Source organism: Hyla sarda, chromosome 3 (genome assembly GCF_029499605.1).
Source record: "Hyla sarda isolate aHylSar1 chromosome 3, aHylSar1.hap1, whole genome shotgun sequence".
Taxonomy (NCBI): domain Eukaryota; kingdom Metazoa; phylum Chordata; class Amphibia; order Anura; family Hylidae; genus Hyla; species Hyla sarda.
Window position 1 is genome coordinate 334,022,120 of NC_079191.1, and position 22,429 is coordinate 334,044,548.

The 22,429-nt window shown below is 39.9% G+C and overlaps 1 protein-coding gene across 11 annotated transcripts in view; it reads left to right on the forward strand.

The window, feature by feature from the left end:
- Window positions 1–22,429, forward strand: part of PLEKHG1 (pleckstrin homology and RhoGEF domain containing G1) — a 247,112-nt gene that overhangs the window by 195,187 nt on the left and 29,496 nt on the right. For 10 of the 11 annotated variants that reach the window (XM_056567337.1, XM_056567336.1, XM_056567340.1 and 7 more), the window contains 6 exons: window positions 8,140–8,240; window positions 8,406–8,475; window positions 13,274–13,320; window positions 14,695–14,845; window positions 16,507–16,638; window positions 20,632–20,814. In XM_056567337.1, the coding sequence (XP_056423312.1) occupies window positions 8,140–8,240; window positions 8,406–8,475; window positions 13,274–13,320; window positions 14,695–14,845; window positions 16,507–16,638; window positions 20,632–20,814 (684 nt within the window). Of the gene's footprint in view, window positions 1–2,068; window positions 2,281–8,139; window positions 8,241–8,405; window positions 8,476–13,273; window positions 13,321–14,694; window positions 14,846–16,506; window positions 16,639–20,631; window positions 20,815–22,429 lie in introns of those variants that run through there. The other variant, XM_056567344.1, reaches the window with a different exon arrangement.

A 22,429-nucleotide genomic window follows, 5' to 3' on the forward strand; every position in this document is an offset into this window, starting at 1 on the left:
ATATGACTAATGTTAATTATAGTAAGGTGTGTTGAAGGACCTTTGTAGGTCTCGTGTGTGGTCACATGGTTAGACCATAATTCCTTGTAAAGTGAATGACAGATGGTATGGATCAGTGAGCTTAAGGCCAGCCCCTGCCCATATAAAGAAGCTGCAGCCAATTATCACTCTCTTGTGCTCTTGGCTCTTGCTCCTGAGCTGCAAAGCAAGCAGCGTTATCTCTTGGGTGCCGGACAATCAGAGAGAGAGGAGTTTCGTGCAACTTACAAAGACAAGCTTAGGCCTGAAGCCTGCCAGCCTCAGCCTGAATCTAATCGTGGGTTACGAGATCAATCCCCGCTAAAGCTAGTGTGACTGCTGGACCTAAACTCAATCCCCTAAATCCAGCAGAACAGCACTTATTCCTTTTCTAAGCTCAGAACTCATGAGGTCCAACAAACTGTCAGGATCGTAATAGGCTCTTGTACAAAGACTGTTCCTGTTTAATGTTGCATAAAAGTCGCAGTATAATTTCCGACAGTTTTCTAAAAACCTCCGGTTGTGGACAATCATTTGTTACATCTCCCTATCGTTCTTGGGACAGTTAGCGATAGGACAAGCATATACAGAGGAGCCCTCACCCTGGCGTCACGAGTGATAAGGGTTAAACGAGCACTTGGGATGAAGAAAGAGGGCAAGGTCCAGCTCCCAGAAAAACGGATAAAATGCAACATTTTAATTCAAGCCATTAAAATTGAGTGAACAAAAATAGAGGGGGGAGATAAAATCATAGCAGAAACGCCTGGCGTTTCTGCTATGATTTTATCTCCCCCCTCTATTTTTGTTCACTCAATTTTAATGTCTTGAATTAAAATTTTGCATTTTATCCGTTTTTCTGGGAGCTGGACCTTGACCTCTTTCTTCATCCCAAGTCTTCACTCCAAACGTGCGGTTGGATGTTGTCCGTGCTTCCTACCTACATTTGAAATCCTTCTCTGTTCAAGAACTCATATGGTGGTGAGCTGGTTTTCCATTTCCATTGACTTTTTGCTATGTTAAACGAGCACCCTTTAGTTACCGCACAGCTACACCCCATATACCCTACACGCCAGGCTACCACATGTGGCTTACTTCAAAGTGTGTGGCTTAAGCCACTTTCATAAATCTGGCACATTCGCAGACTGTCTATACTAAGTTTACACTGTGAAAGAATTAGACCGTTTTAGCAAATGTAAGCATGCTAAGGATAGGCCATTGGTGTCTGTTCTAGAAGACCCCTTTAGGCTGCTTTATATATGATTGAAAATTCTTTAAAGGTGTTGTAGCCCTGTTGTGATAAGTCATGTTGTTTTGGGGATCATACTGTGTCAGATCTGTCATGGATGGATGGATGGATGGATAATGTATGTGTGTGTTATGCATTGTCAGTTGAGGGTTAATTTTTTTTTTTTTCCTTACGAAAAAAAAGCTGAACTTGTTACATGAGAAAGCACCATGACAAAGAGGTTAATATCCTATGTCACAGCATGTAATACTTCCTGTAGGGAAATGTATCCTTAAATACATGGCGTATTGTCTTCTAATTGGCTTTTCTCCTTACATTTCTAATCTTTGTATCTTTAACCTTGGTGCTCTTGCTGATAATGATTTTTCTCACCATCTCCTCCTTTTGTTCTAAGTGGTCATTTAAGACAACCTACACAAGTGTTATTTATGTTCTTCAGACATTTGGGAGGACTCATGTCACTATTTGCCTTGAGGTGTTACTTGCATAAGTTCAAGTAGAAAACAGGTGGTGCTGGGGCAACACTACACTGTAAGGAGGGATTATATTTATGTTCCTTTGAGTCCCCATAGCGTTGAATACCTACAGCTGCCTCCGATTTCAACACCAAGGGGGAGATTTATCAAAACCTGTGCAGAGGAAGAGTGGTGTAGTTGCCCATAGCAACCAATCAGATTGCTTCTTTCATTTTCCACAGGCCTCTTTAGAGGCCTGTGGAAAATGAAAGAAGCAATCTGATTGGTTGCTATTGTCAACTGCACCACTCTTCCTCTGCACAGGTTTTGATAAATCTCCCCCCAAGTGTATTTGTCGAGTTTTCTACATCCCCTTTTGAAATTCCTGGTCTTGTACTTATTTCTTAAGCACAAGAATTATATGACGGATCTCTGAGCAAGATTTGATGGTCGTTCAACCTGATACTTTATTCGAAGTAGCTTTATTACATATGGAAGAAACAAACAGGAGCAGGAAGAGGAGGGCGTTCGATGTGCCGCTATGAATATACTAAATTGCATGTCCGTGTCAAATGCACCTTTTTACTTTGTAGGGTTGTGGGTTTCTGGGCACACCACCATTAGGGCCTTGTATATAGTTTATGTATTAGAGGAATGCAGCCTTCACCGGACAAACTCCTGAAGAGGATGTCCAATATGGTATATGTATATAAGCTACTCTTCTGCTTATGTCGGTGCTTATATGTTGATGTGTGATTACATCTGTATACACTGAGTGCATTTTTCCAACTTACCTTGCCAAGTGTGACATAGTCATGTGATTAATTCTCATTTATTTTAAGTCAGCTGGTGGTAGGTTGGAGTCAGATCAACTAAGGTCCACATGACCGACCGGTGTCTATGATGAATATATGGATTTTATGCTACAACAAGTTTTATCTGAATTCTTAACCAAGAAAATCAGTCTTAAAGGGGTGCTCCAGTGGAAAACTATTATTTTAAAAATTAACTGGTGCCAGAAAGTTAAACAGATTTATAAATGACTTCTTTTTAAAAAATCTTAACCCTTCCCAGTAATTCCTCTGTAGTATACAGCAGCTGAGAAGTACTGGAAGGATTAAAGGGAAAACTGTAGTGGTATATAACTTATCCCCTATGATTTGGGGATAAGTTATAGATTGCGGGCGGGTCCGACCACTGGGACCCACGATATGTCCTGTACGGGACCCCAGCAGTGTGCATGAAGGGAGCATTTCATCCCTGCATGGCATGCCTCCTCCATGTATCTCTATAGGATATATGGGTGGGCATGTCGGCCGCCTCGTCATGCTGGGGAAAAACACGTCCCCTTCCTACGCACTGGCCTGACCCCATACAGGAGATCGTGGGGGGTCCCAGCGGTCAGACTCCTCGTGATCTATAACTTATCCCCTATCCAAAGGACCATTACAGTTTTCCTTTTAAGATTTTTAAATGGAAGTAATTTACAAATCTGTTTTAACTCTCTGGCACCAGTTGATTTAAATTATTATAATTTTTTTTTCCACTGGAGTACCCCTTTTAAGCTATTGCAATCTTGTTTGGTGATTTACACATAGTGAGAGGCCAACTTATACAATAGTAAAAAAGCTTTCTTTTATTTGCAAAACAGACAAAACGTTTTAAAGAGACAAATAATTAAGAAAGATAGATTTCTAGGTGGAACTAGAGCTATCCTTCTTCCTTCTGGAGGAAAGCTACTTTGCATTATTTTTTTCCCCAGGGAGCATTGCCTGGCCTTTAAGGCCTTTTAAGCTTGGTGGTCTCCATAAGGAGACATGGTACCCCCTCTGACACCCCCCTCCAAATGTCAATTTTTCAATTTACTTATGCATAGAAACATTTCTGAAGGGTTAAGAACTGAGGATAGGTAAGATAGTCATGATTTTGTGGACACTTATCCCACTGAGGAACCATAAAGATTGTGTGGACAAGAAATATCTCAAATGCTAAAAAAAATAGTATAAAACTGAGAAAATCTTCCGCTCACCTCTGCTGTGCATGCACCAGTTCCTCACTTGGCCAAGTGAGGAACGTTGCAGACAATAAAGAATAACTCTTACTTCGAGCACGTGCTCTTGATGTGCTCGCAACGCGTCCATTCTAGCTGAGCGGTGTGAAGCACGGTGGTGCGTTTTCTTCAACTCATGTAATTTTCAATACATGAGGATATTTCAGCAGTGCTGGATTGTGAATTCTTCTGTATCGTCTGCATATCTCATGTGCTGCCTGTGCAACTGCCCATGGCCCTAGAGACAAAAGGGATTACCATGATCTTGATAGTCATGGCTCATAATTACTAATGAATAATCCACCAGAGACTTTCACATACCAGAAGTGTAAAGGTTTACTATCTCTTTTAAGGGGTTTCTTATAAAGACAAACCTGTATGAGTATAAGAGGGTGGCTCCTGTGTCCTCTGTTTATAAGTCACAGTAGGGAGCTGTAGGGAGCTGCTAAGAAAGACCTAAAAGGCCCGGTCAACCCAAGTATTCCATGGTCAGCCATTCACCTGAATGGTTGGCACAGTGTAGTTCTACATTCTCTGCAGGGGAATATATAGTGAAGCTCCAGGAGCTGAACCAGCAGCCATCAGTTGATCTTTGGGGCATCGATCTTTTCAAGGAGGAGGTTGTCTAACTTGTCTTCATGAGATGTTGGAGTAGATGATGGACAATAGTTGCTGTTACCAATTTTAGGCAGCATACCATACGTCACAAGAACATTTAATTAAAACTTAATGACTTAGTGTGTGACTTTACAGGAAACTGATGATCTATACAGTGACTGTGAATAAAATAAATTGTGTTAGCTAGCCTATAGTAACATCACATGTTACAGATGGCTCAACTTATATAAATAATATAAAAATAATAAAAAAAAACTGTGTAGTCTGTAACTTGACAATTTATGAGACCTCCAGACTTAGTTTATTTGTGTAAGTGAAATTGGATCCTAAATATCTATTTCCGTGTGCTCTGTTTTTGTTATTTTGCATTGTATATTGGAATATGTCATGTGTCTTTCCTTTCACCTATTAATCTTTTGCTATAAACCGGTATGCGCTTCAGAAAAGAGCCTGATACAAGCGAGGGCATCTATGGGACTCTAGCCCTTAGGGAATCTCTTTTGACTAACTTTGCATACATAATTCAGAGGCAGACATGGGATCTTGAGAAGATAGTTGCTTTAGGCAGAATCTCACAGGTGTAAGTATATACTATATTGCCAAATGAGTCTAAGCACATAGCGACTTGTTGATGGAAAATGCGCTGTTTTCTCTTTCCCACACATAAGTTAAAAAGTTACATTGTACGTTTACATGGTGAAATCAAAATGTTTCAGCAGCAAGAACTAAAAGAAATGTTTTTTTGTACTACGATGTTAAAAGACCCAGTGTGAAATAGTATATTTATACTATGTATACCACTTTTTCTCTGCTTTAAGCATAGTCAGAGCTTGGGGAGCAAAACTGTAAATGTCTGAAAGTTACTACTGTACTTGTATGGTCAAATTAGAGTTCTAGGGAAGGTTAGAACTGTTTAGCCCCCCAGGGTAAACCTTCACTTCACTGCAGCTTTCAGTGCATTTTCTTTTTGCAGTTGGAGGATAACCATCTACATGGTCAGACTTGCCCACCATAGCACCAAAGGAGCATCTGGTAGACCTAGGCTATGGTACAATAAGTTGTGTTATTTTGGACAAGATTTTCAAATGGCTATACATCTGTATTGATGAAGGGTGAAGTAATATCCAGTGGTGGGCCCAAAAAATCCTAGTCTGGGTACATACAAAGCCTGACAGTGGTTATTAGTAGCTACATTGATCAACCTGCCCTTTAGCCACCTACTTACTGCAATAGAAGGCTACTTGATTTAAAAAAAAAAAAAGTTGTCCATTCCAGAAAATCCATTTTCATATCTATATGTCTTATATGTCTTGTGAGGCAGAGACAGGAATGGTGGTCAGGGATCGCTACGTTTCTCCAAGGTAACTGTTGTATGTAGCTACCAGGTTTCAGGAGGCACATATCTCATGAAAAGCTAGGCCAGATATGAGTAAGACAGAAATAGTTAATATCCCTGGAAAGATTTAGCTTTCTAAGGACTTTGGTAAGTCTTGTTTTAAGGCCTGGATTTTTACAGGATGAAAGGCAGGTTGAGGCTTTTCATCCACTTCCTGGGCCAGTCCAGGTTTTCAGTGTGGCCCAGATCAGCACAGGTGCTGAAGACACTAGATGCTGGGCTTTAAAGGGGAATTTTGGCACAAAACATCTTATCCCCTATCAAACGGATAGGGGATTAGATGTAAGATTGCAGGGATCCCGCCACTGGGGACCCCCGCAATCGCAGGAGCAGCACCCTGGTTATCCATGCACGGAGCCAATTCCGCTCCATGCCGGATGACTGGCGGCTACAGTCACCACGCCCCTCCATTCAGGTCTATGGGAGGAGGCGTGATGGCTACATGATGGGAGGGGGTGTGGCATGACATCACAAACACGGGAGCTCCACGCTTCCGTGTTCCAGTCACCACTTCCAGTCATTTAACATCTTATCCCCTATCTTTTTGATAGGGGATAAGATATTTTGCACCAGAGTACCCCTTTAAAACTAGGTGTAAATTAGTCTGCAAGTTGAGGCTGTAAGGAAACTCTGATGAGAGATGGCGTTATGGAGTGTGCCTCAAAGGGAAGATTTGTCTGGTGTAAGTAACCCATGGTGATGACTGTTGGGTGCTTGGTAGTAAGCTGACTGTATAGGTATGGCAGATTTCTGTTTCGTTAGCCCTGGAAAATCAGGATTTATTTAGTATTTGTTTATGCCTGAAGGTAAAGGCTGTATTTTGTTTTGCGCTGTAAAAATGAAAACAGGAAAAACTGTGAACTATACATCTGTGTCACTGTCTGACTGCTGTTTTGACATTATTTGCTTGGTTTTAAAAGGATATTCTTCCAGTCTGTACATATTAGAAATAAATCGACCATATGTTTTAACTCAACATGAATACCTCAGTAATGGAACATATTGGAACAAAAAGAGACAGGATTTGAGGTTAGATTAGTCTAACCTAGTCTATTATAGTGGAGACCCTAATACAGTGGTCCCTCAAGTTACAATATTAATTGGTTCTGGGACGACCATTGTATATTGAAACCATTGTATGTTGAGACCATAACTCAATGGAAATCTGGTAATTGGTTCGGAAGCCCCAAAAACATTATCCAAAAATAGGAAAAAGTGAGGATTAAAGAAAATTAAGTAGATAACTAATACAGATAAAGCAAGTCCTTACATATAAAAGTAAGAAAGATCTGCTGGGAGCTGTAAATCACTGTCTATGTCAGTGTTTCCCAACCAGGGTGCCTCCAGCTGTTGCAAAACTACAACTCCCAGCATGCCCGGACAGCCAACGGCTGTCCGGGCATGCTGGGAGTTGTAGTTTTGCAACAGCTGGAGGCACCCTGGTTGGGAAACAATGGTTTATGTAGAGGACAGGAGCTTCTTCAGGGTCCTATACAGTACACAGTGTCCCAAATGGAGCCGCCCTTACTTGGTGTCCAAAGGAGCAGCTAACCCTGGCACAGGTAAGGAGTAGTACAGAACTTGTAGTTCCTCCCTGTACTGTAGGGGGCGCTACCAGACACCAGTCAGTGCATGCACTTCAGTAATACAGGTAAGGAGTAGTACAGAACTTGTAGTTCCTCCCTGTACTGTAGGGGGCGCTACCAGACACCAGTCAGTGCATGCACTAGTAATACAGGTAAGGAGTAGTACAGAACTTGTAGCTCCTCCCTGTACTGTAGGGGGCGCTAGCAGACACCAGTCAGTGCATGCACTTCAGTAATACAGGTAAGGAGTAGTACAGAACTTGTAGCTCCTCCCTGTACTGTAGGGGGCGTTACCAGACAGCCAGTCAGTGCATGCACTTCAGTAATAGAGGCGATTTACCAGTAAAATGCCCATTCTGATTGGTCAGTTCCTCCAGTTGTGACACGTTTCACAGATCTAGACTGTCTGTACATTGTATGTTGAGTCTGGTTTCAAGTTACAATGGTCCAGAAAAAACATTGTATGTTGAAACTATTGTATGTTGAGGCCATTGTAAGTTGAGGCATCACTGTACTAACATTAAGGATGATATACAGGACTGAAACAAAGACAGGAGGAGGTCATCTGTGAGAATAGCCACAGATAGAATGAGAATCCATATCTAGAAGAACACATTTCACATATTTGCTAAATATTGTTACATTTTGACTCTTCTTCTGGATAAGTGTTCATTTACCATAATCTATATTTGTTGTTTCTTTTTTTTTCTAGATCAGAAATTATAAATTTTTACTTTAAATGTAATTTTTATCTATTTGTTTTATTGTAGGATTATCTCAACTGCATCTCTGACCAAACAAGACTCTCCTTAGGAGCAGAAGATCGATCAGCTCTGTTTGGAAATATACAAGATATCTACACTTTTAACAGGTACGTCGATACGTGATGAGTATAAATAGTTTCAAGAATTTGGTAATGTTACATGTATCACTGGCCACATGGTTACACACCACCAGTGCCAAAATAAAGGTCAAGCTATATTTTTAGCAAAGTTCAGAATTGTAGCATTCATTTTGCTACTTTTTTTTCCCTCAGTGAACTTCTCCAAGACCTAGAAAACTGTGACAATGACCCGGTTGCAATTGCAGAATGTTTTGTTTCAAAGGTAAGATTTACGATGTTTCCTCAGCAAACTATATACATAGCATACAAGCATTTCGCACAGTACTACATAGTCATTATATAACTATTTACCTTTTATTTTCAATAGAAACTGTTCGATAATGCAGGGAAAATATTTTGTGATTTCTTTTTTTTCAGTAGTCCAAACAATCAGTGTCTATGCAGCCTTAGATAGTGGATAAAGGGGAATGAGAGATTGTGGTCACCTGCACAACACATGTAGATAAGAAAGACTTGTTCTTATCGAGGACCTGTATGGTTTATCACCGGGTCCTATGGGACCCACATCTGTTTCTACAACTGGGGGCCCCAGCCTCATCCCACCTATATTCAGCAGCCAGAGATCTGAGATCACAAAACTGCAGAGTGGGCAGTTCTACACAGTTTCTGTAATTCTTTTAGATGTAAGGGAGAGTATAGCACCGTGATCTATGCTGCTCCCACCACTCCCATCCATGGAAATTATGAAAAATGCATAGAACTGTGGTGTCCTGGTACCGTATTGCTTACCGTACCTTGTATGCTGGTCCCCAAAGTCAAAGTTACTACATTCAGGCAGGGTCCCCCGGCCCCTAGTCGCCTCCTCTTTCTCTAATTTTATAATGTTTATGTGTACATATTTAATAATGTCTATATTTAATATAATGCATATTAGTATACTTACCTTTGTAGCGTCGCAGGACCTTCGGTCATGTGACTATGTTAATTCCTCTATGGTAGGTTGGAGGACCTTTTTGGAGGTCCTTGGGTCACAAGTTTACCCATAACCCTTTGTAAAGATGATTGACAGAAGTATTGGACCAATGAGCTTAAGTCCAGCCCCCGCCCATATAAGGGAGCTGCAGACAATGATCGCTCTCTTGGGTTGCTGCTCTCGTGGATGCCGTACTAGCAGGAGGGATCTGCGCAACTTTCAAAGACAAGCTAGGCCAGAAACCTGCCGGCCTCAGCCTAAACTAAACCGTGAGTTAAAATCTCAATCCCTGCTAAAGCTAGCATGAGTACTGGACCGAATCTAAACCCCTAAATTCAGTGGATCACCGCAAAAATTACCTTCCTAAGCTCAATAGACTCACGAGGTCCCAACCACTGTCAATCTCTGAGAGACTTTGCCTGTATAGAGACTGTTCCGGTTATGAAGCTTGCATAAAATCTTCAGTAAAAGTTTTGACTGTTTTCAGCAAACTCTCCGGTTGTGGACATTCAATTATTCCATACCTCCCTATCGCTCTTGGGCAGGGTGGCGGTAGGACAAGTATTGCAGAGGAGCCCTCACCCTGGCATCACGAATAGAAAGGGTTAATCAACTACCCTTTAATTACCGCACAGCTACACCCCATATACCCTACACCCCCAGGCTTTCACACTTCTTATTTATCTGAGTCTGGAGGTCCCCCATACATTTTAGACAGTCGACCAGTCTAGCTGTATTTTGTAGTCTTGTCCAACTTTTGAATAAAGTGTATGGTAAAATATGCAAAGGGATGACACAACTTTACATGAAAAAACACTTTCATCCTCTGGTCCTCTTTAAATAGTTATATATAGTTTTTTTACATGTACAATAGAAAATATTAGGACGTTAAAAAATAAATAAATCACAGTATGTAATACTGGAAGAAGGCAGATGACACTGCTGCCACCAAATGTATTGGGAAGACATGAAGCCCAGTGGATATTGCTGCCCTGCTAGAAATGAACAGGAATTGTGTTAGGATTTTTAAAGATGTCTAATTCTTTGGTCACTTTGGTGGGATATTAATGTGGGGTATTAGTGTATGTTGCAGTGTTGTTAATGATAGATCCTGCAGGAATATATTAACTTGAATTGACCATAACAGTAAATGCTGAATTATTGTCGGCCTATTGTATCTTATAGAATCAGAATCTTGCCCTTTATACTTCTGCTACCCAATAAGTAATATAAGGCATACATTAAACAATCTAATGATATTTGCTCTTTTACTGTTTATCACATTTAATTCAGTGCTTTATCTAAGAAGAAAATGTAATGTATTTGACTTATACTCCCTTAGCTAGCAATACTGAAAGTTTGCTTATGAAAGTTATACATTGCACTACATACTATTGTACCATGTTACACCGCCATTATGTACATATTCATAGCAAACAGCTGATATATGTAAGGTAGGGCAATGGGTAATTGAACAATGGCCGACCTGGAAAACACAGAGAAATAGCAGAACTGCTTGGAAGAAATTTCATCTTGAGCAAAAATGTACATGGTTTAGCTTTTCTATCTGAACATGCACAATGTGGTTAGCTGTACTGCAAAGCCTTGTAATCACCCCCTTACTTCTTATTCCTTAAAATTTGAACTTACTGGGTTTTATTAATGATGATCTATACCTCTGTAAGGTTATAAATCACATCTGTAAGATCATTTTTGTCTGATTTGGAGGAGATGTTAGTCTCTTTTTCAGATTGATTATTCCTTCTAAAATCCACTCCAGGTTTTGGCTCAAAATGCTGTGTGTGTGTGTGTGTGTGTGTGTGTGTGTGTGTGACCCCTATTAAAGTGGTTGTCCACTATTGGAAAAAAGATTTCCAAAAACAACGCCGCTGTGTCTGTAGACTCAGGTAGTTGGGTATTGCAGTTTAGGTGAATTGTCCAGAGTTACTATACCAGACATGGCCTAAGGGACAAGTGTGTCACTGCTTCAATAGAACAGAAGCTGATTATTTTTCCTATTTCTGGACTACACCTTTTTTTCTGTTCAGGATCAATTATTTTTTTTTGGAAGAAAATAGTAGTGTTAATATTGTACATAGATTTGTCTACTTAGTGTCAACCTAGTTCTACCGGACTATTTTGATGGGTTTGGCCTACAATATAATCCTTAATCACTGCCCTGATGGCAGATGTTGGGGGAGAGACATGTTGGGCATGTTGTATTTCAAAATGCCCCATCCTACTGTTCTCCCAGAGGGAAGCTATCGTATCTGGCAATCGCTTTCTCCCCAAGTCAGAATATATGCATGCTCGACCAAGCATGCATGTGTATGTGGGGATCAGAAGAAATAGCCATTGGCTGAACGTTTATGATGTATGGCCAGCTCTAGTCATCATCACTTCTTTAGTAAGGGCTGAGTGCACACATTAGATTGTGCAATTATGTAGTATCTTTGGGGAGACGTAAGTTGTTTTTTATACATTTTCTTTTTAATCTGATTATCTTTAGAGTGTTAATGGATTTAAATCCTGACAGACTTATTACACAAATCATTAACTAAAGATAAGAACATTGTTTCTAATGAAGTCAACACACAACAAAGGCCACATTTCACTGTTTGTTCACCATTTGTGTAACAGATAGGGCCCATCCACTGCACGTGGCACCAGAATGATGACCAGATATTAATGTTTTGGGTTCGGATACATGTCCTGATGTAGAGTATACATATTTCATGATAACTAGGTACCCAAGATTAAAACATTTAAAGGGCTATTGTACATTCAAGTACTTGCCACTTAATAGGTGGGAGCATCAGCAGCAAGACCACAAATAGGATAAGAATGGAGAAGTGATCAAACATGTACCTTGCTGCTTTGTCTTTGGCACTGTCCAACATCAGAGTGCTGACCCCCTACCGATCTAGAATACAGTTTACAAGTTTTTGCCTTTTACACTGGTCAGTTATTGGTAACAAGCGTTCTTAGGACTATATCACCCAATAACTGGCCTGTATAAAAGGGCCTTTACCCATCTATAGAACAGAGACTATCTATGTAAATCAGCGCTCTCTGGGATCATTTTGTTTTCTGTGGGCTTGTTTTAGTGGGATTGTTTGTGTACATAGGTAAGTTCCAAAAGCCACGGATAACTAGAAATAGTATTTCACTGATAAGATATTTTTTGTTTGTTGTTGCTCTGTTTTAAGGGGATCCTATTCATGCCTGAAGATCTGCAGGGGCCGTATTACATGAAGGTGTAATAAGGCCAGTGATCAGCCTATAACAGGACTCAAGGATCACATAAGAAAGGCCGCATAAACACTGCAATGTTCCTGAGGAAACCTGCTTCATCTGATTGTGTTATTTTAACCCACTATAAAAGCATTGCTCATCGCTTGCATATCTCCTAGTATAATAGGGGGTGTGCAGCTCACAACAGATATAAGTAGAGGGTTACACAAACAGTCCAGTGATTGCTTATGTGGCCCTCTCTATGCGATCCTCCAGTCTTGTGATAGGTTTTGTAAACGAACACTGATCTTCAAGATCGGCTCTTGTTTAAAACCACACGTGTGCCCATCGCTCTAATAGGGGTATAAGGCTAACTTCAAGTAGTGGAATTGCTGCTTATGTGACCTTTTGGATTCTAAAAGGCAAAATGTGTTGTGGATTCGATTTTACAAATATCATCCACATGCTATGAATATTTTCCACACAGAAATATAAAAAAGCTGCAGATTTTGAAATCCATGGCCTGCTTATTCTGTTGAGGATTTGTCACAGATTCAGTGGTTGAAATTTAAAGTGAATCTGCAACAAACTTGGCAGGTCACATGTGCAGATTTGTTAGAAATCCCTTTTGTGTGGACCCATTCACCTATCTACTAATGTTTTGTAAACCAGCTCTACCATTGGACAATTTGTTTAGCTTAAGATCTTAGGATTCAACCATTACTGGTGTAATTTTGGACTATTCATCTCACCCTCTAACTACAGTCCATTTAAACTACTAACTATTGGACACTGTTTATATAGATAAAATTATAATATATGATTATAATAATTGTATAACTATTCGTTTCAGAGTGAAGAATTCCACATCTACACACAGTACTGCACAAATTATCCCAGGTACGTCTTCACCATCTCGCTATCTTTAATTTAGATTTGCTGTTAATTTAGTAGCAAGATAATAACAATCAGTTGTTGTTTCTTGGAAAATTAACCTGAATATGCTGAAAATTTCAGAGAGAGTCACATGATTATTATTTGTTATTGTTCCAAAAGGTGCCAATAAATAGGCTTCAGCAGTGCATTTGGGTAATTTGGTTATGGTTATAAATACATTAGATTGCTGAGGACAGCTTGGGTATATAGGCATATTGTAATATTGAGCCTATACATATGACATCTTGTTCTAAGCAGTGTTATGTTATGTTTTGTTTTCTAGAACAGCAAAACCATGCTCCCACACAGTTTTTGGGCCATAAAATGTCCCCAAAATGTCCATTTTTATGGCTCGGAAAACACTCACAGATAAGCACTGAATTTATCCCAATGAATTCTATTGAACTAAGTGAGAAACGTTCTTACATAATTTAATTACAGTCATAAAATGAAGTGTTGACTTTTTGTAAAATTTTTATCAAAATATGGTGGTATTTTGGCGTGTGTTTTCGGCTGTAAATGGCTCAAAATACATCTTGAATGAAAATCTTGGGGAGCTATAGCTTTTGCAAAAGAAACACTAAAAAGGTCCCAAAAACTGAAATAAGTAACGAAAAGAAACCATAAGAAATCAAAAAGCTCTAAAAAGTCTAAAAAAAAAAAAAAAAACCCCATCATTTTTAATGCTTAAAGGGAACCAATCATCAAATTTTACTCTATATGACGCTTGGCAAAGCGTTATACAGGGTAAAATCTTTATTTTCACCATTCCCGGGGGATGCTCCTGCCCCCAGGGATGGTGAAGATATGAAGTTATAAACTAGTCACCACCGCCACCGCCGTAAGTAGTCACCTGGGCGGGGAGCTCTTCTCACCTACTCCCGTTCTTCGGCCGGCAGCGACGCCCCCCACCGCTTGATTGATGGGCAGCGTCATCGCTCTGCTTTGTCTGTTCAGTGAGCGGAACAATGACGCGGCCCATCAATCAAGCGGAGGGGCGTCGCTGCCGGCCGAAGAACTGGAGTAGGTGAGAAGAGCTCCCCGCCCAGGTGACTACTTACGGCGGCGGCGGTGACTAGTTTATAACTTCATATCTTCACCATCCCTGAAGGCAGGAGCGTCCCCCGGGGATGGTGAGGACAACAATTTTACCCTATATAACGCTTTACCAAGCATTATATAGGGTAAAATCTGATGATTGGTTTCCTTTAAAAAGATCCTCAAAAATGGTGTAAAAAGAATAATACTGTGATGGTTCCTTGTCTGCAGCACTTCCTATAGTTGTCATTGATTAAAAGGTTAACACACCTATCTTAACCTACTGCTGTATATTTACAGGTCTGTGGCTGTGCTAACTGAATGCATGAGAAACAAGATTATTGCAAAATTCTTCCGAGAAAGACAAGAAGTCCTACAACATAGTCTTCCTCTAGGATCCTACCTTCTGAAACCTGTTCAAAGGATCCTTAAGTACCATCTGCTGCTGCATGTAAGTGTTCACAAGAGAGCAGGTAAAGGGGTACTCCAGTCCTAAGACATCTTATCCCGTATCCAAAGGATAGGGGATAAGATGCCTGATTGCGGGGGTCCCGCCGCTGGGGACCCCTGCAATCTTTCATGCAGCACCATGCTATGTCACACGGGGATGGAGCCGTGACATCATGATACTCCGGCCCCGTGATCGTGATGATAGCGGGGTGCTGCATGAAGGATTGCGGAGGTCCCCAGCGGCGGGACCCCCGTGATAAGGCATCTTATCCCCTATCATCTGGATAGGGTATAAGATGTCTTAGGGCCGGAGTACCCCTTTAATGGAGGATTGATGATATTTAGACATTTTTGCCAAATGAAAATCAAGGCTGGGAGGGAAGACATCTTGGCTCGAGATCAGTTATTAGGTGTGGCCGGCAGTGAGAGTTGTGATCTTGATTACATAGGTTTATGGTTTTGATGACCAAAGGCAAGTCATTGTTTGCTTATTATTATTGCTAAAAGGTTTAGGAGATTCCACCTCCAATACACTCAAGACAACTCTGTATCTTTTGGCATAGACTTATCATTTGTGTAAAGTATAAAGCAAGAAAAATAAAACCTTTATAGAAGTATTGCCAGAAATAATACTAATACACATACAAGTGTCGAGCACTTGAGTCGGGGATTAAAGAATGCTGCCTAATGCTATACCTGGCTATATCTAGCAATTAGTGTGGGTCTCAGCACTGTGACCTGGCCTGATCCCCTGCCTGATCAGAACGTTGTGTTGTTTTTTTATATGACAGTAACCTTTATGATGTTGATGTATGCATTTTCCCATTTTACTATCTATATTTTAAAATAATGCAGAAATGTTGCTGTTTTCACTTTGTTAATCTCAAAATCCCACCCCTGGGGAACCCTTGGGGAATTTTGTAAGATATAGCTGTTTTCACTTTGGGCACTAAGCTTAAAACTAAGCTGATACTTCCTGCTCTGTAGAGAGAAGTTTTCAGCAGTCTCTTCCTAATTATCTCCTATATGTAGATAACACAGGATGCATCATTTACAATAGGTGATGTTAATGCTCCCCTCCTCTCCCTTCAAGCACAGTGACTTTTTCACAGGTCATAGAGCATGCCCAGGACACTCTCCAAATAAGAAGCCTTTGGGTCAACTCCAGACTACATGCTCTTATTGTCCATGTGGCCACTGTAAGGGCCAATTCATACTACGTATTTTCTGAGTGGAATTCAACTGCAGAAAAAAAACAGTTTAGCAGCCTACCATTGTTTTCAATGGGAATCTGCTGCACCATTCACACTATGGAATTGCCGTAGCGGAAATTCTGGCCGAAAGAATTAAATGAAGATGTTGTGTTGGCAGAATCGGCTCAGAATAATTAAAAAAAAAAAATTTTGTTAATAAAAACAGGCGAGTAAAAGATTATCAAAATATATATTTTATATATATATATATATATATATATATATATATATATATATATATATATCTCAGTCTCTGGTTTTAATTAGTAAAAGAATTGGTGATACATTTCCTTTTAGAGTGGAAAACATCTCAACAAAGTGGTTCTTTAGGCATGACTGTGTTATATGAGGCTATATGAAAATGCTGGAAGAAATGTAATGTTATGATGTTATTTCTAAAATTTTTCAGGAGATATCCAACCACCTGGATAAGGATACAGAGGGTTATGATGTTGTCCTTGAGGCCATTGATACAATGCAGCGGGTTGCATGGCACATTAATGACATGAAAAGGAAACATGAACATGACATCAGACTTCAGGTACATAGATCTTTACTAGCAGTTTTATAACGTAATCTTTATATGAACAAGATGTGGACTTTGGATAACGTTTATGCATGTGTATCCTGACTTTTGTCCCAAATGGAAGAGGTGACACTGAAACTAAAGTCAACACTGTTTTTCTTAGTATTTGCAATTCTTTACAGTAGTTTTTGTCATGGCATTGCCAAACTGTGAGCAGCTCATCACTAACACTCTGGCAAAATGAATGCTGTGTGTGATGCCTATAGTGGATTCCGAGGGGGCGGTGCATGTGTAGTTTCTCTTTTTTGTGTTTTTAGAATACTCTGTCATGCTCCTCCCTCTCTCAGCCTGTAATAATCCCCCTTGCACCCCACTCCTCTCCCATGTCAAAAATGTAAATCTCCATGTAATATTGGGGGTTTACTGTATTTTATAGGATTTGTATGACAGTATAGAAAACAATTATGTGAAAACACCCAGTACCTAGAGTGCATACATATAAATACATATAAGTAACTGAATATGTATATTATGTAATTTACTGCAAATTGTAAATGTGCGCCTCCTTTTTTTTTTTTTTATACAAAAATTGGGAGTAATTTAGAGAGAGCTGACCTGAGGTGACTCGGCAGACGAGCACTTTCCAGCTTCAACTCATAATAATGAAGGTCATCTGCAGTGATCTACTTTATTTTGGAGACTCGTGTTCATGTGTTATAGTCACTCTTTTAGATGTTGATTTTTATCAGACGTAAACATATGAGCCTATTTAAATTATGTTTTAAATTATGTTTTGCTTCTGCAATTATTTATGTGGTGTCCCGGTACAGGACATGGTACTGTACCCTCCCTAAGTCCCCCTCAGGAAGAGTTACTGCAGTCCATAGGGCTCTCCTGCAGGGCTCACCCCTTGCTCACCTTCTATGGTCTCATATAAATGCATTGTACATATATTGTGTACATATTGTTCATTATACATAAAGTTGTACAAATGTATAAAGGTTAGTCATGTGAAGTCATGTCAGGTGAGCTGCTATTGTCTCCTATTGCCATCTACTAGTGTCACCTTTTTGTTGCAATTTTTTACAGATCACTTTTCAGCAGCCTCCTTATCACAGGCAGTTCAGGAAGTCTCAGTTTTAGGCCTAGTTACCAGACTGAAAGCTGCAAGATTTCAGTGTCATTTTAAAATCTAGATTTAACCCCTTAATGACAATTGATATAAATGTACGTCATGGTGCAGTGGTACTTAACGCACCACGACGTACATTTACGTCATGTACATGACCGCGAGCACCAGACCACACCACGAATCATGTACAGCAGGTCCCTGCTACTGTCAGCAGCCAGGAACCCACCCATAATGGCAGACGTCAGCGATCGTGCTGATGTCTGACATTAACCACTCAGATGCCATGATCAATACAGATCGCGACATCTGCGGCAGTGCGACACTTAAAATGGATGATAGGACCGCCTGCCACCTTCTGTCCATCTCCAGGGGTCTTCTGCTCTGGTCTGAGATCGAGCAGACCAGAGCAGAAGATCGACTATAACACTGATCAGTGCTATGTCCTATGCATAGCCCTGAACAGTATAAGCAATCACATGATTGCTATAAATAGTCCCCTATGGGGACATAAAAAGTGTAAAAAATAAAATAAAATAAAAAAAATAAAATAAATACAACATATTTACTAAGGTTTCCACAGAAAATGTGGTGGATTTCGGGAAAACCCGACAGATCAGAGCAAGTGTACAAAAAAGCAAAATGTAGGGAAAGTGCTAAATGAAACCTTAGTAAATTGTAAGGAATTAAAACCCACAAAGAAACCTACACTGCACTCTTAGTAAATCCGGGCCATAAGGTATCGCCGTGTGCGTAAATGTCCGACCTATCAAAATATAATGTTAATTATCCCATATGGTTTATTTAAAAAAAAATTTCAATGATTAAAGTTAAAAATAAGCAAAAGTGGTAACGATAAAAACTACAGATCACAGCGCAGAAAATGAGCCCATATCCGGAAAAATTAGAAAGTTGTAGGTGGTCAAATAGGGCAATTTTAAACATACTAATTTTGTTAAAATAGTTTGAGATTTTTTTAAAGTTGTACAATTATAGAAAAGCATATAACATGGGTACCATTTTAATCGTTTTGACCCACAGAATAAAGAAAACATGTCATTTTTAACGTAAAGTGTACAGCGTGACAAAAATCAAAACCTTCCACGCCCCTCCCATAGACTTTTATTGAGGGGGCAGACAGTGATGTCATGAGGAGGCGGGACTGTGACGTCACGATGCTCCGGCCCCTGTATAGCCCGTCATTATGCACAGAGTGAGATTGCTCTGTGCAGTGATCACAGAGGGGTGCCGCAGCAGAGATCGCGGGGGACCCCAGCGGCGGGGCCCCCGTGATCAGACATCTTATCCCCTATCCTTTGAGGCCCTTTAAGGCCAAAATGGGTCCTTAAGGGGTTAAACAATAGGTCATTTACTGATCAGTTGGCCCATTTCTTTTAAACAGACCATTTATTTAATAGTTACAACTACAACCACTAGGTTAGTTTTATACCCTGGTAATAGATTCTCTTAAAGGGGTACTCCAATGGAAAACTATATATTTTTTCAAATCAACTGGTGCCAGAAAGTTAAATAGATTTGTAAATTACTTAATTCTTCCATTAGCTGCTGTATACTACACAGGAAGTTCTTTTCTGTCTGACCACAGTGCTCTCTGTTGACACCTCTGTCCATGGCAGAATAGGTTTGTTATGGGGATTTGCTACTACTCTGGATAGTTCCTGATACAGACAGAGGTATCAGTAGAGAGCACTGTGGTCAGACAGAAAAGAACAACTCAACTGCCTCTGAAGCATAAAGCAGCTCATAGGTCCTGGAAGGATTAAGATTTTTTAATATATCATTTACAAATCTGTATCTTTCTGGAGCCGGTTATTATGAAAAAAATTGCTTTCCACCGGAGTACCCCTTTAAAGACATCCTGTCATGATGAAAATGCAGTCAAATGTGCAGGTAGAATGTTTTAGAACAGGATGAACTTGGATGACTAATACATAATAGAATGGTTAAAGATTCTATATAACTTATAACCCTGAATAAGAATGAATTGAAATTTAATGAGTCCAGTGGGCGGTCCTAATCGGTGACAGAAATCTCTTATGAATACTGATTAGGACCACCCACTTGACCCCAGAGCCTAGAATTAGCAGAAATTTAAAGGGGTACTCCGGTGGAAAACATTAAACAGATTTGTTAAAGTTAAACAGATTTGTAAATTGCTTCTATTAAAAAAAATTTTTACCCTTCCAGCACTTATTAGCTGTTATATTCTGTTCTTTTGGAATTTCTTTTTTGTCTTGTCCACAGTGCTCACTGCTGACAACTGATGCCTGTATCAGGAACTGTCCAGAGCAGGAGAAAATCCCCATAGTAAACCTATGCTGCTCTGGACAATGGCTGACACGGACAGAGGTGTCCGCAGGTGGACAAGACAAAAAAGAAATTCAAAAAGAGAAGGATTTCCTCTGTAACATACAGCTGCTAATATGTACTGAAAGGATTAAGATTTTTAAATAGAGGTAATTTACTAATCTATTTAACTTTCTAGCACCAGTTCATCAAAAAAAAAAGTTTGCCACTGGAGTACCCCTTTAAATAATGAATTAGTTATGATTTTTCCTCCTAATACTAAATATTTTAAAATAATGAATATTTTAATATATTATATACTCTAATCAGGAAACCATGGTTGTAAAATGCACATCTTGTTTTTTTTTTTTTGTAGCTTTATAAATATAAATGTATGTATGTATATTAAATTTAGGGTAGGGTCACACGTGTTGTATTTTCTGCAGCTGATTTTGCTACCCATTGACTTAAATTTATAGGAAAATATGCAGCAGCAAATACGCAGCAAAATACACGTGTTACCCGATAAAGATGAATCATAACTTATGATTTGCATTTGCTGTTCCGATTAGGAGATCCAGAGCCTGCTGACTAACTGGAACGGACCAGACCTGACAAGCTATGGAGAGCTAGTATTGGAGGGCACATTTCGTTTTCAGCGAGCCAAGAACGAGCGCACTTTGTTCCTGTTTGACAGGCTGCTCCTCATCACAAAGAAAAGAGACGACTCTTACACATACAAAGCCCATATCCTGGTAGGTCACGGCTCTGAAGTGCTGGCCCTGCTGCATCTCATTCATTGGAACAAGGTTTCCTTTGTGGTGGTCTGACAGCCAAGCAATGATTCAGTGGTCACATGAAGCTTTTCGTGTCACAGTTGAAAACAACTATTAGTAAAAAGGACATGACAGACCCTTGTGTCAGAGCATCAAGACTTCTTAATATGGAAAGGAATAGATATGGTCATATTCATGCTCAGGATTCTCCTTGGATCTAATCTGACAAGGGAAATGCTTTTATGTAAAACACATATGACTATGAAATATTAACTATAAAATGTCTGAGCACAAGTTACTACAGCACGAATTATTACAGTGGTGTAAGCTTCCTGTTACATCAATGTCTTACTAATGGGAGGCCAGAAAGAGTAAGATACAAACCCATATTTCACCCAGATCTTAGAATGGTCTATGGAACTACATTTAATTTCCAAATGATGTTCCTTAGATCCAAACAGGTTCTTCTTGAAGTTCTACCTTGAGGCCACCCATGGCCTTGTAGTTAAAGAGGTACTTCGCCCCTAGACATCTTATCCCCTATCCTTTGGCTGTTCGGGCATGCTGGGAGTTGTAGTTTGTACAGCTGGAGGCGTTCTGGTTGGGAAATACTGGTATAGGTTATGGTGCAACATTCTGGGAGTTGCAAGATTGGTTGAATAAATACCGGCCATTGCATAGCCAGTATTTTAATATAAAAACACCGGCAGGGTGGCCAAAATACCGTCTGTGCTGGTAAAATACCGGCCAGTAAAAAACCTTAGTTGCAGCACAACTCTTGGTAAAAAAAATAGAGGCTCTTAGCACACTTTTTTGATCAAAACATGGCCCCCATCCACCACACGGAGATGGGAACCTAAGCCGTCTGTCCCCGTTTTTTTTCCCCCCGTTTAGGTTCCGTTGTTGCTGCTTGTAAACTGATTACAAACAGTTGTAAACTAATCCCATTGATGTCAATGGGATTTTTTTACAATCCTTTCACATCCATTTGCACCCATCTGCGCTCTATTACGTTGTTTTTTTTTTTTACGGAAGAAAAAATGGATACAGTAAATTTAACATTGAAGTCTATGGAAAATGGATGAGCCTTTAATGTCATCCATTTGCATCCACTTTTTCAATCAGTTTTTACTTCTGAGCATGCTCAGAACAGAAAAAAACATGAATTTTTGGTTTATTAACTGAACAATAACGGATCCAAACGGATAATATCCCTTTGCATCCGTTATTTCTGTTTTTTGTTTAATGTCCATTTTTATTTTTGTCTAGTCTAGATGGCCGTGTGAATGCAGCCTTAAACGCTCATTCCACTCACCCTCCCATGGAGTATAGTGATACATCAGTGAATTTGGGGTCTATGGTATACTACTGAACATCAGGGAATGTGGTGTCTATGGAAAATCTGTGAACATCAGTGAATGTGGTGCCTAGTACATCAGTGAATGTGGTGCCTAGTACATCAGGGAATGTGGTGCCTAGAACATCAGGGAATGTGGTGCCTAGGACATCAGGGAATGTGGTGCCTAGGACATCAGGGAATGTGGTGCCTAGGACATCAGGGAATGTGGTGCCTAGGACATCAGGGAATGTGGTG